The following is a 17664-nucleotide window of genomic DNA, read 5'->3' as shown; positions in this document are numbered from 1 at the left end:
ACCATCAGAGATGTCACTCTTAGATCAATGGCAGAGGGGCCTCCTAGGGCAGGCTTTTGTGCCCCTTTTCTCCTCTTTTGAAGAGCTTCCTCTTGTCCAGATGGCCATCTCTGCCAGCTGAGACCACATACTTGAGGTTCAGTTGTAGTTTCTGTTTGGGACAGCAGATTAGTGCTCTACAAAAGTAAATCTTTACAAAATATTTGTTAAATAAATGAAGGTTTTTGAGATATCCATGGGGTTTTATTTATTTATTTTATTTTTAGAGACAGTGTATTATTCAGTTCTTCCACTGCTATAAAGAAATACCTGAGACTGGGTAATTTATAAAGAAAACAGGCTTGGCCGGGCGCGGTGGCTCACGCCTGTAATCCCAGCACTTTGGGAGGCCGAGGCGGGTGGGTCACGAGGTCAGGAGATCGAGACCATCCTGGTTAACATGGTGAAACCCCGTCTCTACTAAAAATACAAAAAATTAGCTGGGTGCGGTGGCGGGCGCCTGTAGTCCCAGCTACTGGGGAGGCTGAGGCAGGAGAATGGCGTGAACCCGGGAGGCGGAGCTTGCAGTGAGCCGAGATCGCACCACTGCACTCTGGCCTGGGCGAAAGAGTGAGATTCCGTCTCAAAAAAAAAAAAGAAAAGAAAAGAGGCTTAATTGGCTCATGGTTCCACAGGCTGTACAGGAAGCGTGACAGCAGCTGCTCATCTTCTAGGGAGGCCTCAGGAAACTTAATCATAGTGGAAGGTGAAGTGGGAGCTGGCACATCACATGGCCAGGAGCAAGGGGGAGTGTTTTAAACAACCAGATCTTGTGGTAACTCATTCACCGTCACGAGAACAGCACTGAGGGGATGGTGCTAAACCATTCATGAAGGAGTCATCCCCATGATCCAGTCACCTCCCACCAGGCCCAGCCTTCAACATTGGGGATTACAATTCAACGTGAGATTTGGGCAAGGACACAGATCCAAACCATGTCACAGGGTCTTGCTCTGTTGCCCAGGCTAGAGTGCAGTGGCATGATCATAGCGCACTGTAACCTCAACTCCTGGACTCAATCCACCTTCCTCAGCCTCCTGAGTAGCTGGGACTTTTTAATTTTGTTTTAGTAGAGACAGGGGATTGCTATGTTGCATAGGCTGGTCTCAAACTCCTGGCATCAAGCAGTCCTAAGTATACAAATGTTGAGCTTTCAGAGGGTCTGTTGCAGTATCCCTTTTTAGAATGACTTCACTTATCATGGGCTTGGGAAGGGCCAGTGTACAAAGAGAACCAAGGGGTGTCAAATTAGAAGAAGGACTCAAGGTGACACTCAGCCATGTTATTTCAGGTTGCGGGACAAAGGCAAAGTGAAGCCCGTCCATCCCAAAAAGCCAAAGCCACAGATAAACCAGTGGAAGCAGGAGAAGCAGCAATTATCGTCCGAGCAGGTGAGTTCTGCAGGACACACAGCTTTGGTATGGCATGGTTCTGCCAGGTCGTAGCCATGTTTGTACCTTGGTTAGTTGAGCAAAAAAGAAAAAAAGAAAGACTTCTGTGTAGGACGGTAGCTTTTTAGAGAATGTTGAGCTATACAATCATAAAAGTGGAGAGAAAAAAGTAAAATGAACCTCCACGTATCTGTTCCTGTGTTTCAGCAGTCTCCTTGTTTTACATATTCCCCATAACATGCTTTCCCCACTAGAGTATATTAAAGCAAAGCCCATTTCACATGTAAATGCGTCTCATATGAAAATGAAACATATTGCTCAGAAAAACCTCAGAGTGCATCTGTAACTGATCAGGCCTTAAACACACACACCTTATGCCATTATAATATCTAATGAAACTAATAAGCCCTTTATCATCTACTACACAAATGATATATTAAATCCATATTAAAATTTGCCAAATTGCCTGAAAAAAATTTTTTTATACTTGGTTAGTATGAGTCGGGATCCAAAGTCCACACATTATACTTGGGTTTTTAATTTCTTAAATCATTTTTTTCTTCTCTAATATCCATTCTCCCTTACCACCCTTTTTTCCATGCTATTCATTTATTGGCGAAACCAGGTCATTTGTGTTACATTTTTAATTTAGCCATTTGCTTCTTTGTGGTGTCATTTAACTTGTGTCTGTGACACCCCCATATTGCCTGTCATCTGGTAGTTAGTTCGGTCTGGTAGCTTGATCAAGTTCAGTTTTCTTTTTTTTTAAATTTTTTTGAGGTGGAGTTTTGCTCTTGTTGCCTAGGCTGGAGTGCAATGGCTCAATCTCGGCTCACTGCAACCTCCGCCTCCAGGAGTAGCCTCCCGAGTAGCTGGGATTACAGGCATGCGCCACCATGCCCAGCTAATTTTGTATTTTAGTAGAGACGGGGTTTCACCATGTTGACCAGGCTGGCCTTGAACTCTTGACCTCAGGTGATTCGCCTGCCTCGGCCTCCCAAAGTGCTGGGATTACAGGCATGAGCCACCGTGCTTGGCCTCAAGTTCATTTTTCTTGAAGAGAGTATTTCATAGGTGGTGTGTGTGTTTCCTTATATCGCCTGAGGCGCATACTACCTGGTTGCCCATTTTTAGTGATTCTGGGATTGATCAGTAGATTTGAGGATTATCTGCCTTATCCCTCCATTGATGAAGTTCCCAATTAGCCTTTCATGTAATGGCCTTAGCAATTATTGATGAGTGTTACCAGATCCATTATTTCATTATGGGTTACAGAATGCTGATTATTTAAACTTCTATCCTTTTGCATTTTTAATTAGAACTCTAGAAAGAAAAATCTTCCTTTGTCAATTATTTGGTTACCACAAAATATCATTTATGTAGGAAAGACAGGATAAATGCTTGATTTTTTTTTTCTCTCTCTGTTAGTTTTCAGAGTAATGAGCTGTTGCCATACTGGCTCATTTTTTAGTATTATGAAATCCTGAGTTTTCATATGCTTGATATGTTTCAAATACTGTCATTATTCTTACTCTGTGTAAGGCTGGCAGAAGCCCCGTGCAGGTTGGCTTCTGAGTCTTTCTGATGTGGCCTATTTGTCTGGTAGTATCCTTGCTTTCTAGTGCAGGATGTCCCAGGCTCAGCTCAGGTACCTCTTCCCCAGTCCTGACATTAGCCATTTTCCCAAGGAGCCTTAGTTCCTTTTAGTAGAAAACGGTGGTCCTACATTCTTGAACACTTGAAGTCAAGCTTGCTTCTCCCCTTCCCTAGTCTCTTTCCTTTAAGGGTAAAAGCAGCATTAGCTTCCCATCCTACTCAAGAAATCTGTGTCTGGGAAGTTTCTGACCTATACCATATTATATTATAGAGATCTCTGAAATCCCATGAGCAGTGTTCTTGGGGAGGGAACGGGCAAGCAAGAATGGCCGGACTCTGTGCTGGCTCATCTGCTTTGAGGCTAAAGTGAGCCTTTGGGAGCTAGAGTAAGAGAGGCCCCTGAGCCCCCAGCAGACAGGGAGGTTAGTCAGGCCCTGCTCCCTGTGCACTCACTCTTGGTCTAATTTCTTACCAGTGGATGATTCTGTTTGAGCCTTTCTCTCTAAGAGTCTCTCTCTAGAAACCTACCCCTTTCTGGTAGATATGATCTCTGTCCCACTTACTTTCTCTCTTGGGTGGCCTGAGGGTAAGGTGATATATAGTCTTTGAAATCGATTATATTATGTTTCTAATCCTTTCATTTGTAGGTATCTAGGAAAAAAGCTAAGGGAAATAAGACGGAAACCCGCTTCAACCAGCTGGTCGAACAATATAAGCAGAAATTATTGGGACCTTCTAAAGGAGCACCTCTTGCAAAGAGGAGCAAATGGTTTGACAGTTGATGATGCCAGCAGGCTGGGTAAGAAGCTGGGTTGTGTACTTTCTGGTGACACTCCTGGGCTCCTCCCCATCCCCCGTGTCTCTCACTGAGGGAAAGAAAATCCCCGAGGGCACTGCCACTGTGCTCGGAGGTGCCCTGGACTGTGTACATCTGAACTTTGGTCCATCCTTTGATGTGTGGTTCATTAGCCACAAAGAGAAATATCTGAAAGTCAACATGATGCTTCTTGCATATTATCCAGATTATTGTATGAAGTTGTGTCTATAATTATTACCAATTTTTATTCTTTATTTCTCAAATGGAAACACCTGAAAAAGCATTCTGGAGTGCTGAATTTTTAAGATGTATATTTTGTTAAGCATATTCTCTAAATGAGATATTGTGTGGCTTTTTAGTAACAATGTCATTTCTAATATGTGTGACTCCTTTATTATGTATGAACATTCTTTGACGTTCCTAATTCAGCTCTGTAGTCTTACACACTGCAGGAACCGACTAAGCGAGAGCAGAGAGAAATGCTTTCTAACCTAATCGCTGCAGGCGGAGACACTTGGAAAAGAATGGGGGGAGGTGGGGCCTGACAGAGAGCAGCACTTATGTGTTTGTCAGATGAGGGGATTTCCAGTTGAATTGGCCTGCAGTGGCCTAAAGACACTAGCCTGGTTAACGATGACCTGCATTTCTCTCATAGAGCACCTCCTTTTTCATCGTACCCACTAGCTCTCTAAGTCCTCCTTAATGAGGACACTTGATCCTCATTAAGTCTGCCCCTTAAGATGGCTTCACACCTACTGAAAAACTCCAGGGGTTTGACATCTCACTTTGATTGAAATCTTGTCTTCCTATAACATTTGATTCCCTGGGCTCTTCAGCCCTATCACCTCTGCTTGTCTTTATCCACTCTCTTCTTCATTCACTTTTGGCTACACAGGCCTTCCTTCCATCTCTTGACTCTTGACCACCTCAGAGCCTTTGTATCCGTTCCCTTTGCCTGGAGAGTTTTTCCCTTGCATCTTTTACTTGTCACTCAGATCTCCACTAGTTGTCGCCTCCTCCTGGAGCTCTTCCCAGACTATCTAAAGTAGGGCTTTTCTTCCCCTCCCCTCTATCTTGCCCCCTTACTGAAATCTGCTTCCCTGTTTCTTCTTCTTTTTTTTTTTTTTTTTGAGACGGAGTCTTGCTTTGTCGCCCAGGCTGGAGTGCAATGGCGCTGTCTCAGCTCATTGCAACCTCCACCTCCCGGGTTCAAGCGACTTTCCCGCCTCACCCTCCCAAGTAGCTGGGACTACAGGTGCACGCCACCATTCTTGGCTAAATTTTGTATTTTTAGTAGAGATGGGGTTTCACCATGTTGACTAGGCTGGTCTTGAACTCCTGACCTCAGGTGATCCGCCCACCTCGACCTCCCAAAGTCCTGGTATTACAGGCGTGAGCCACCACGCCTGGCCTGCTTCCCTGTTTCTTTCTAGCACTAATTTCTATCTGAAATCATTTGTCTCTTTCTAGCACTAATCTCTATCTGAAATTGTTTGTCTCTCCAGTTAGAATGTATGCTTTGTGAGAGGGACTTTATCCCTCTTGTTCACTCCTGTAGACACAGCACCTAGTACTGACCCAGGCACGTAGTAAGTATTGAATAAATACTTTGTTGAATGAAAAAAATAAGGTAGGAAAGGAAGAAACAGTATTCAGTTGATCTGTTTTTCCTTGGCCACCTCTCCGTCTGCTCACCACTCTTTTTTCCCTAGTACACGAATATCTTTAACATTCAAAAATATATCTTCACACTTAGGATAGATCAAAATTGGTATTCATTCAGATAACATTGTCAGATTCTCTTAGATCCAAATATTTCTTTTAACAACTTAGCAGAAAAAGTTGAGAACGTGGCCCAAAATTCTTGATTGCTTAGTCTAGTTGAGTGTTACAAATAATGCTTTGACAGAACCATTGCTGAGCTAGAGATGTGGTTATTTCTTTTTTTTTTTTTTTTTTTTTGAGACAGTCTTGCTCTGTTGCCCAGGCTGGAGTGCAATGGCATGATCTTGGCTCACTGCAACCTCCGCCTCCTGGGTTCAAGCGATTCTCCTGCCTCAGCCTCCCGAGTAGCTGGGATTACAGGTGCCACCACCATGCCCGGCTAATTTTTGTATTTTTAGTAGAGACGGGTTTTCACCATGTTGGCCAGGCTGATCTCAAACTCCTGACCTTGTGATCTGCCCACCTCAGCCTCCTGAAGTGCTGGGATTACAGGCATGAGCCACTACACCTGGTTGAGACATGGTTATTTCATCGCAATATCTTGGGGAACCCATGAATGCTCTGAAATGCCTTTGGTTTAGAAATGGATGAAGGAGAGGCCATGGAAATATTTAGACCTTTTGGAGAGATCGAAAGGACAGGTGATTTATCTCCAAGTTCACCTCGAGACATGACTTGGGCTGTCAAACGTTCTTACGGTAGCCTGGCAACATGTCTTTCTCAGCCTGGTCTGTACAGTGTGGAGGAAGTAAGGGACTTTATTAAGAGTGTCACAATAGCTATAACCTGCCAGTCAGTTGATCTGTTTTTCCTTGGCCACCTCTCCGTCTGCTCACCACTCTTTTTTCCCTAGTACACGAATGTCTTTAACATTCAAAAATATATCTTAACACTTAAGATAGATCAAAATTGGTGTTCATTCAGATAACATTGTCAGATTCTCTTAGATCCAAATATTTCTTTTAACAACTTAACAGTATGTTAAAACCTCATTCACTTGCTTGGAGAGCTGTTGTACAGTTCTTTAAAGAGTTCTTTATATGAGGTTGAATCTTCCCTTTCTTAATAGTCAAATTCTATATATGGTGTCTTCCTTTGGAACACCTTACCATGGGCTATTTGGTCAGCTCCATTGACTCCTTGCCTTGGGAATTTTAGTGCAGTGAGAGTTGTGCTCACTTCTCCTTCACTTCAGGGCCTGATGTGTCAGGAAATGGAGTTTTCTGAATTAACATGAAAGTTGAGTTACAGATTGCTTGGTTAAAAAACAACAGGTGGGGCACAGAGTCTCATACCTATGATTGCAGCACTTCGGGAGGTGGGAGGATTGCTTGAGATCAGGAGTTTGAGACCGACCTGGCCAACATAGTGAGACCCCCATCTCTATTATTTTGAAAAACAACAGCAAATTTTTTGTTAACATCCAAGACAAGGCCACCAGTCAAAACTATCAAGTTTTAGTAGTATTTTCCTGCTTGATTACATAATAGCCTGGCTTAGAGATACAACCTTTAAATAAGGAATCTTAAGATGATGTGCAGCTGTTCTTTGCCTTATTTGTTTGTTGGTTGGTTAGTTTGTAGTTTCTAAGAATCTGCTCTGTTCAGCTGTACAGTTCCTTCTTCTGGAGTTAACCTGTGGCAAGGATTATGTTTCACCTGTCACAAAAATGAGATCTGTGCCTTCCTCTATTATAAAGTTAGGGCATGTGATTCATTCTTCGAAATACTTCAAAATGTACTTTGGTATGTTTTTGTCTTGAAAAGAGGTTTTCTAGCTAGAAATTCGGGGCCCAGAAGGTCAAGGCTCCAGAGATCCCCTTCTCATCATCCTTCAGTTGTCTGAGGAGACAGAGGATCACATGTGTCACAGTGAGTGCTGATTCCCCAGAATCTGCAGTCTTAAGCTCTCCCGCTGACCCACACAGCCAGTTCTCTGCTTCATATTCGTGTGACCCACTGTGAAGTGACAGGCAGCTGCCAATTCTGTCATATAAGAAGCAGCTCTGCCCATGCAACTTTGAAAGTTCCTGCACTTCTCCATAGACTGCTCCTTCATGGAAATAAACACATCATCACACTGTGGGTGCCTAAGCTAAGTTTGTTTGCAGTTTGATGATGCCCAACTCCTTTTCAACTCAGCCTTAATTGGCACTTTAAGGGCCAGGATGAGGTTTCTCTCAGGCCAAGTCGAGATTTCCAGATTTCCTTTTGTCCAAGGCTGACCAGTTTAGAAGTTATTCACATCCTTGTTTTAGTTCTTTCCTTCTTGTCCTGGTACCTCTTCCTTTCCAGGATTATTTGCAGAGTCTGTGATGGCTTACTTGGTGACCAGACATGGGGTGAGCTACTGGTATAGTCTGATTACTTTGGCATCTATTCTGAACTGGTCATTGGCTGTACATGAGTTTTTGTGCTGGTAAAGGAATATAGTGGGAAGATTGGAAGGCACAGACTGGGAACTAATTCTGAGAAGAGAACTGCTGAGTCACTGAAAGACCTTTTGGACCACCCCCAAATGGAGCATCTTGATAGATGGCAAATCCAGTGTTTCTTAAACTTGTCCATGCTGCCCAGAGCCCACTGCCTTTTATCAGATGTGAGACTTCACTGCCACAGTGTCATCCCACAGTCTCCTTCCCTGGACATTTGATAAAGGGAAAATCATTTCTTGTCCTTCAAGGCAGGGACTATTATTTTTTCACTTTTCCACATACCCCACAACACCTAACATTGATTTACTTGTAGTAGGAGTTTCATACTGTTGAACTCTCTAAAGGCCATTTGTTCCAGGGCCTAGCTGGGCTTGTGAAGGACAACAGAGTCATTTCCTAAGGACCCCAAAAGACAGCATGAAGGAAAAAATAATAATAAACTGCTGTTCACAGTGCCTTGAGTGTACCACCTATGTACTTTCTGCTATGCCTTATCCATTCCAATCTGGACAGTCTCTGTGCCCCTCCTTTCCACTCAAGTGCTATCCAGCACTCAAGTTCTGGCTCAAGGCCCAACATCTCCCTGGGGACCTCAGCCATCCCAGGGCATTGTGACCCCTTCCTCTAAGTCCCCGGCACACTCACTGATTGGTACCCTCTCATTCGACAAAGCATATGCCATTGTGGCTTACTTGTCATTTCTTTAGGTCTTGCCTTCCCAAGTAGATCATGAGCCACTTATAAGAACTAGCTCCCATAGTCCCAGCCCCTGGGCCTGCTACATGGCAATGCTTAGTGATTGGTGATTGAGGATAATGGTGGTAAAGGATGTACCAGACAGTCATCTCCTGAAGAGATGCCGAACAACCTGTCCTTGTTTTATGTATTTTCTCTGTCTTTCTTGTCCAGTTTTATTCCTCTCATAGTAACTGCTCAAAAAATGTCAGTTCCTGTCACTCTTCCACCCCTTTTCTCCCTCTCCCCTGCACTGTGGTCTGGGCCTTGGTCCACTAGCAGCTCCCCTTAGGTGTTGCTTAATCTGCCTCATGGCCAAAGCCAATCCCATTCCTGCCCCCTGCTACCCAAGGGACTCCCAGTCTGTATGCACAAGGCGGGATGTGAAGTCTGGATGTGCAAAAAACCCAGCTGTAAGAAACAGGTTCCCTCGGCTTGGCATGGTGGCTCATGCCTGTAATCCCAGCACTTTGAGAGGTCAAAGTGGGAGAATCACTTGAGCCCAGGAGTTCAGGACTAGCCTGGGCAACATAGCAAGATCCCACCTCTACAAAAAGAAAAAATTCAGTCTCAAATGTCTCTTCATCTCCTTACTCTCGACCTGTCTCCCTAGTTCTCTGCCGCCTTTTCCTCTCCCCTGGATCTGACACTCAATTGTCTGCATGCACTTTTCAACTGAAAGAGACTCCAATGCCATCCTTCTGATGAAATTTTTGCTTTGGATACTACTGCAGAAAAAATGCTATCTTGTATTCTGGTCCATGGTGGGGAAGACCCTGTCGTAGAACCTGGCACCTCAAGTGGAGGGAGGGGCCAGAACATTGTTCTTATGCTATTTACAGTGAGACAACAGGATTGATGCAGAACTTTTTTTTTTTTTTTTTTTTGAGACAGTTTCATTCTTGTTGCCCAGGGCTAGAGTGCAGTGGCGCGATCTCAGCTCACTGCAACCTCCACCCCCCAGGTTCAAGCAGTTCTTCCTCAGCCTCCGGAGTAGCTGGGATTACAGGCGTGCGCCACCACGCCCAGCTAATTTTTGTATTTTTAGTAGAGACGGGGTTTCACCAGTGTTGGCCAGGCTGGTCTCGAACTCCTGACCTCAGGTGATCCACCCACCTCGGCCTCCCAAAGTGCTGGGATTACAGGCATGAACCACCGTGCCCGGCCGTGATGCTCAACTTTCTAATAACATACTTTTGAAAGTGCCCTGACATACATCCCTCCTCTGGTACCACAGTGGCCATCAGTTGCCAGAGAACATGAAATTATCCAGCCCTCAGCTCTGCAGCAGGATTCTGAGGAGTAAAGCAGGCCTGTAAAGTACTCTAAAGTACTTCAGAGAGGTAATGCCACAAAGCGAAGAACACCTCTTGGAGGCAGAGCCCCTCAGCCCTATCCAGGCCAGCAGTGTCCACTTGAAATCTGAAAGCAGCCTCCCTCACCAAACCAGCAAGATGGAAAACCTCCCTGGGTTGGCAAGTGGCCCTGGGAAGCACATGCCCCATCTCTGTCAGGATAGCAGTGGAGAGGTATCGTGCCAGTGCCAGCTCCACCCACCCAGATGGTACTCAAGACTCCAAGCCTGTCAATGGGATGGAAACTTTCTGGCATTTTCTGTCAGAAGGGTGAGTTAGCACTGAACCATCTCATGTGTCTTTTCACTGAGTAACAGCCCATATCCATTCCATGAAATGAGTGACTGCTTTGCTGAATCAGATAGTAACAAACATTTATTTGTAGTCTGGTTGTGTCATATCATGGTTGAATTGCAAACAGGTTGGATACAAGAGTCAGCAAAAATCAACGAAAGCATTCTGTAAAAAACTTTTCTAGAATTACAATAAATGGCATTGTATATTTTATTATTTATAAATTATGTGCTGCACATCATTTTTATCAATGAAATTTATAATAAATTTCTGTACATATATACATTTTTATCCCAGAGAGCCAGTTGTTAAGCATTTACCAGCAACAAATGCTTTTTGTTTCCTGCTTACACAGGTTCTGGGAGTGGCCAGCCCACTCTTTGGGATGTCCCCACTTCCTTTTTTAGTTGTCCAAGTAGTGTTCTGCCCAGCCTTCCAGACTCTCTTTCTTATCCTTCCCTCGAAACTATTCTGTTCCTTATGCTTAAATACTTTCCAGTCGTGGGAGCTTTGCTGTAGGCCCTTGGCCTTTCATGGGTAGCTTCTGATACGTGCATGGGTGTTAATAGAGGAAGTTGACCCCACCTGGTAAGAATAATGACTTATGGAGACCTGGCCCTTTCTCTTATGGCTTCTCAAAGTGACAGCTGTTATGGGAAGTTCAGGCATCTTGACGTGGAAAATACATTGTTCATTTTCTTTTAATTTTTTTTCCCCTAACCACTATACCAATAGGGATGGAAAGATACTTTTAGTTGGAAGGAATTTGGAGCCCTTAAACGACACCTGGAGCAGCTGCCTGTGGGTGGGGCTTTGCACAGTCTCATCCTGGCAAGGGAGGACCAGCCAAGGACCAGTTTTGCAGAATTGTCATCATGAGGCCCTGGTTGTGTGCTGGGCTGGGGCATTGCCCCTTTCCAGGAGGCCAGGCCAAGCAGGGCTGCCTGGCTTAGGCTTTTGCATCTTCAGCATCCTTTCACGTCTCTTATCTCAGGTGACCTTCACAGCAAGCCCGGTGAAGTTTATTGAGAAGCAGATGTCACCACCTAGTCTTAGAGCTGATGAAAGCAAGATGTGGGGAAGTCCAGACCCTCTCCTGAAACCCCTTGGCCACCTGAGCTAGTACCAGAGCAAGGTCCCACTTGGCTGTGAGTGCTGTCTCTAGGGCCTATTTCAGGAACTGTCTCATATATAAGAACAGAACACTTTTTGCCAGCTATACCAAATGTTTTTGGGATTAAAAAAATAGTTTCTCTTTTCCAAATTAGGTGGTAAGAAAAGGAAGGGCATTTTCATTCTCACATTCTTTGAATGTTGAAACGTTTTAAAAACTTCCAGCTGGGCTTGGTGGCTCATACCTGTAACCCCAGCACTATGGGAGGCTGAGATGGGAGGATCCCTTGAGGCCAGGAGTTCAGGACCAGCCTGGGCAACATAGTAAAACTGCCCAAAATTTAAAAATTAGCCTTGTGTGGTGGTGTGCACTGTAGTCCCAGCTGCTCGGGAGGCTGGGGCAGGAGGATTGCTTGAGCCCAGGAGTTTGAGGCTGCAGTGAGCTATGGTTGTACCACTGTACTCCAACCTGGGCAACAGAGTGATACCCCGTCTAAAATAATAATAATAAAAAAAAAGGATTAAACCCTTTACTTGACCAGCTTCTTTTCCCACTACCCCAGGACTAACTAATCATTACATATTTTTGTAGTTGTTTTTTCTTTCTTTCTCTCTCCTGATCTACCACAAGCCAAATGTACTCATATACATACTAATAGGTGAAAAAAGAGAGTTTGAGGAGTGAATACATTTATTTTGTGATTTCCTAGGCAGTAGCTACGACTCCCTTAGAGGTTGCTAATAGGGAAAGGGTGCGCTGGCTCTATTCAGTTTTATAACTGCTTTTCCCCGAATTCTGCAGACATCTTCATTCCCCTGGAGGTCAGATAATGGCTATTTATTTTCCATAGCCATGAAAATCTCTGGGGAGAGCTGTGGCAATTTGACGAGAGCTATTAAAGGGACATTAGGATTGAAGTGGCTGCTCAGGCAGTCACATACCCTCGATCCTCATCTGCAGGGACAGCTGCCAGAACGAATGAGCCCAGCTCTCCTGCCCGCAGCCAGCTGCGTGTGGGTGCAACTGGCGACCAGCCACTGGAGTGAGTCCCAGGGAAGGGGACGGGTTCTTAGAATCACCATTTGTCTCTGCTCTCTCCCTCTCTGCAATAGGACGGGCACTCTAAACTCACATAATGGTTAATAACAACAGCTAACAATTACTGAGCACCTACTATGTGTCAGGCATGTGCTGAGGATGATCGCATCAAGTAAAATGCCTGTCTCCGGCCCAGAGGCCCAGAAGAAGAGAAAGAAGGGAAATCTGTAGGAGGCAAGCAGTCCCTCACCTCTCTGCTTGCAGATCTTTGGTGACAGGACACTCCCTGTTTGCTCCAAGCACCTCTTGCATTTTCAGAGCTTGGGACACAGATTCAGGGACTTGCACTTCGATAGAGTGCCTCAGGACCCCTCGTCGGAGCCTTGGAAAGTCAGTTTCTGGGCCCATCCTTCCTGTGGGGGTGTCTTTCCTTCTCTTGGCCACCCCCTAGGAATCCCTAGTAGAGAGCAGGCACTTAATAGCCAGTGCAGTGACAGTGGTCTGTGATGTCTGGGCCAGGGCAAGGCCCGCCAAGTGGGCTCCCAGGTGCCTGCCACAGAGCCTCTGGGGTTTGAGGCCCTCGGTGACCCTTAGGCAATAGCTGGGTCTTAATGAGGGATCATGTCCTTTCCTGGGTAGTCGGGGGTAGAGGGGTGTGAACTGATCTGAGCTTCTCTAGGAAGGCTAGAGACAAAAGCAGGAACCAAGAGAAAGGCTGAGGCTCCTTCCAAGAGACTCCAAGTCCTGAGGGCAAGAAGCGGAGAGCCTTGTGCCAGGCCAGGTGTTGCCCCTGTCAGTGCTGACGGACAGGCAAGAGAGGCTGCTGATGCTGCAGCCCCGTGAAGCTGAGACTCACCCTTTGCCCACTTTCACAGCCATCTCCCCAGGAGGCTGTGGTGACACAGGTAAAAGCCAAAGGACAGAGGATGACCCTGGACAAATCACTCAGACCCTCCAGTCCTCTTTGCTCATTTATAAAATAGAGGCAAAAAGCCCCCTAGTACTAAATGAAATAGCCACTGTAAAAGAGTACGGGAGATAGGGTCTGTGATGTCTTTTGTCCCCAGTGTCCTGAGTGAATTCACAGGAAAGGGGAGAAAGACTGGTTGCCCACTTCCAGGGTGATTGGCTAATTTCCACTTCTTTCCTGTTAGGGATGGGAACACACGCCAGAATCCTGGGAAGGCTGCATGTCCTCAGGTGGTGCTGGCCCCAACTCCAGCCTCTGCAGGGATACCAGGATATGAGCCAGGCTTTGCTCCCGGGGTGACCCATCCTCCTCAGTGCCCCTTCTTTCCTCACAACTGCAGGCAGAAGGAGAGTGTGTCTTGTCTCTCTGAGGAGCTGGCTGTGCCATTTAAGCAGGCCCTAGGGGTGGAGCGCTGTGAAGAGATGGCACCCGGGTCCCTGTTCCTCCTTTTCCAGAGCAAACACTGCTAAGGGATCATGACAGTCCCTGCATCTGGCCCAGACTGGGCCTCTGGAGGCTTTTGACATCAATCCATGCAACCGCACCCAACAACTGGAGTCAGCATGGGAGGTGAGACCCACTTGCCAATTTTGCTCTCAGGGAACAGCCTTCTTTACTAAAGCATAGCACAGTATTGAAAACAGTTGTTTCCAGGCATCGTAGAAAGCGTTTAGTGGGCATTAACGTCTTTGATCCTCACCACAAGGTCAGGGGTTGGATGATGTTAGCATGCTCATTGAAGGATCAGAAAAGTCAGGCTCAAGATAGCTCGCCCTTCATTCAGCCAGCCGGTGTTAACTGAATATTAACTGTGCAGCCGTCTGTGCCAGTGTTCCCCCAGGAGCTGCAGAGGGTCCTGAGCAGAGTGAGCTCAAGCCACTTGGGAGCTCACATTCCAGCTATCAGTGCTGATTCATCTCAAATGTTTGATCCATGCTGGGTTCTAACCCTTCCCTGCTCAGAGCCCTCAGAGTCCAGGTCAGGTAGAACCCAGAACAGAGCCTCTGGCAGGAAGGAGCTTGCATGGTCCTCAGGCTTCATGTCCAGAGATCATTCCTCCACTTTGAGCTTCTTTGTGAAAACCAATCACAAAGAGAGGAGGGGTGAAACGTGCCAAAGCCTCTGCCAGGGTTGTAGCAAGGAAACCTGGGCTTCTAGGGAAAGTTGAGAAAGGGCCTATATTAGTCAGCTAGGGCTACTGTAAGAGAGTACCACAGGCTGGGTGGCTTAAACAACAGAAATTTATCACCTTATGGTTCTGGAGGCTAGAAGTCTAAAATCAAAGTGTTGGCAAGGTTGGTTCCTTCTGAGGAATTTCTTGGCGTTGCCTGGCATATAGATGCATCACTGCAGTCTCTGCCTCGTTGTCACATGGCCATCTTCTCCCTGTGTCTATAGGTCTATGTCCAAATTTCCCTCTTCTTATAAAGACACCAGTCATATTGGCTTAGGCCCAGCCCAATGATTTCATCTTAATTTGATTACATCTCTGCTATGGTTTGAATGTGTCCCTTCCAAAATTCAGGTTATTGCCAATGTGATAGTATTGAGATGGGGGCCTTAAAGAAGTAATTAGGCCATGAGGGTGCCTCTCTCTGAAGGGAGGCTCATTGGATTCTATCAGTGTGACATAATTTACATAACCAGTTCTTTATGTGATGGAAATCCCATTCAACGGTTTCCAACCTTTGCTATTACAAACTGCTGTGAAGAGAAACATATGTCATTATACTAATCAGGTGCTGTTGTTGTTTTTATAATGCATTATCCTGGAGAGACTGCCCCTCCCAGGGCTAGCTACTTTGGGGAGAGAGTAAACAACTTGGTCGAGCGTGCCTTTCGTATGCAAACCAGTCAATCCAGAGTGCATACCCCCAGTCACCTCCTTTATCAAACTCTGACACAGCAAGCCAATATTCCCCCTGCCCTAAATCACTCCAGGGCCAGGCCTGGGACAACTAGGGACCATCCCTATAGCCAGGACCTGCCAAAGTTATACAGATTAGCCAATCCTAAGCCTGCTTCCCTGCCTTGCCTTGCCTTTCTGCTGGAAACTACATTAAAGGCGCTGGATCGTGCTTTTCCCTCAACCCCTCTGCTTCTTGGCTGACCCAAGTTCTTCCTGTGTGGCCCTGCAAGGCGTGACACACCTCTCCTCCTGGGAACTGCATAACAAACTCTTCTTGCAGAGATAGTTTTCTCTGTGTCTGTCATCTTACCATACCTGATGAAGACAAATATGGGTAAATTTTTTTTTTTTTTTTGAGAGAGAGGGTCTCACTCTGTCTCCCAGGCTGGAGTGCAGTGGTGTATTCACAGGTCACTGCAGCCTCGACCTCCTGGGCTCTAGTGATCCTCCCACGTCAGCCTTGCAAATAGCTGAGACTACAGGCACACACCACCATGCCTAGCTAATTTTTGGTGTATTTGTTATAGAGACAGAGTTTCGCCACGTTGCCCAGGCTGGTCTCAAACTCCTGAGCTCAAGTGATCCACCCACCTTAGCCTCTCAGAGTGCTGGGATTATAAGTGTGAGCCACAGCATCCGGCCATGGGTACATTTTAAAGCAGGCGTTTTGTTCATGTGCAGCCCTTGCTCTCAGTTAAGGGGAAAATGAGTGATCCTTTGCTTGGCTCTGAAGGAGCAGTGTTTTATATGTAAAGAATATATTCTGTATATTTAAAGAAAAGCAATGGGGGGCATTTGAAAATAAATCCGTTCTTTTTTTTCTGATTATAAAAATAATATATGCTCAGTAAAGAGAATCTGAAAAATACAGAAGTATTGGGGGAACCCACCCCCAATATTTCAACATAGGTTCTTTCTATTTTCCATAAGTGTCGGCCGACTGAGAAATAAAGAGAAAGAGTACAAAGAGAGGAATTTTACAGCTGGGCTGCCGGGGGTGATATCACATATCGGTAGGACTGTGATGCCCACCTGAGCCTCAAACCAGCAAGTTTTTTATTAAGGGTTTCAAAAGGGGAGGGGGTGTAAAACAGGGAGTAGGTACAAAGATCACATGCTTCAAAGGGCAAAAAGCAGAACAAAGATCACATGCTTCTGAGGAAACAAGACAAAAGGCAAAACAGAACTACTGATAAGGGTCTATGTTCAACTGTGTGCGTATTGTCTTTTTTTTAATTATTTAAGTTTTAGGGTACATGTGCACAATGTGCAGGTTAGTTACATATGTATACATGTGACATGCTGGTGCGCTGCACCCACTAAGTCGTCATCTAGCATTAGGTATATCTCCCAGTGCTATCCCTCCCCCCTCCCCCCACCCCTCAATAGTCCCCAGAGTGTGATGTTCCCCTTCCTGTGTCCATGTGTTCTCATTGTTCAATTCCCACCTATGAGTGAGAATATGTGGTGTTTGGTTTTTTGTTCTTGCGATAGTTTACTGAGAATGATGATTTCCAATTTCATCCATGTCCCTACAAAGGACATGAACTCACCATTTTTTATGGCTGCATATGTGTATATGTGCCACATTTTCTTAATCCAGTCTATCATTGTTGGACATTTGGGTTGGTTCCAAGTCTTTGCTATTGGAATAGTGCCGCAATAAACATATGTGTGCATGTGTCTTTATAGCAGCATGATTTATAGTCCTTTGGGTATATACCCAGTAATGGGATGGCTGGGTCAAATGGTATTTCTAGTTCTAGATCCCTGAGGAATCGCCACACTGACTTCCACAATGGTTGAACTAGTTTACAGTCCCACCAACAGTGTAAAAGTGTTCCTATTTCTCCACATCCTCTCCAGCACCTGTTGTTTCCTGACTTTTTAATGATCGCCATTCTAACTGGTGTGAGATGGTATCTCATTGTGGTTTTGATTTGCATTTCTCTGATGGCCAGTGATGGTGAGCATTTTTTCATGTGTTTTTTGGCTGCATAAATGTCTTCTTTTGAGAAGTGTCTGTTCATGTCCTTCGCCCACTTTTTGATGGGGTTGTTTGTTTTTTCTTGTAAATTTGTTTGAGTTCATTGTAGATTCTGGATATTAGCCCTTTGTCAGATGAGTAGGTTGCGAAAATTTTCTCCCATTTTGTGGGTTGCTTGTTCACTCTGATGGTGGTTTCTTTTGCTGTGCAGAAGCTCTTTAGTTTAATTAGATCCCATTTGTCAATTTTGGCTTTTGTTG

General features: G+C 45.3%; 1 protein-coding gene across 4 annotated transcripts in view; it reads left to right on the top strand.

The window, feature by feature from the left end:
* RBM28 (RNA binding motif protein 28) overlaps positions 1-17664 on the top strand; it is a 64005-nt gene that overhangs the window by 29471 nt on the left and 16870 nt on the right. For 2 of the 4 annotated variants that reach the window (XM_001152135.6, XM_009454146.5), the window contains 2 exons: positions 1331-1430; positions 3674-4222. In XM_001152135.6, coding sequence (XP_001152135.1) covers positions 1331-1430; positions 3674-3808 — 235 coding nt within the window. In that variant the 3' untranslated portion in view covers positions 3809-4222. Of the gene's footprint in view, positions 1-1330; positions 1431-3673; positions 4223-17664 lie in introns of those variants that run through there. The other 2 variants (XM_024358032.3, XM_016958106.4) reach the window with 2 other exon arrangements.

Source organism: Pan troglodytes, chromosome 6 (genome assembly GCF_028858775.2).
Source record: "Pan troglodytes isolate AG18354 chromosome 6, NHGRI_mPanTro3-v2.0_pri, whole genome shotgun sequence".
Classification (NCBI taxonomy): domain Eukaryota; kingdom Metazoa; phylum Chordata; class Mammalia; order Primates; family Hominidae; genus Pan; species Pan troglodytes.
The sequence above is the reverse complement of the archived record's forward strand: the minus strand, read 5'-3'. Positions and strand labels throughout refer to the sequence as shown.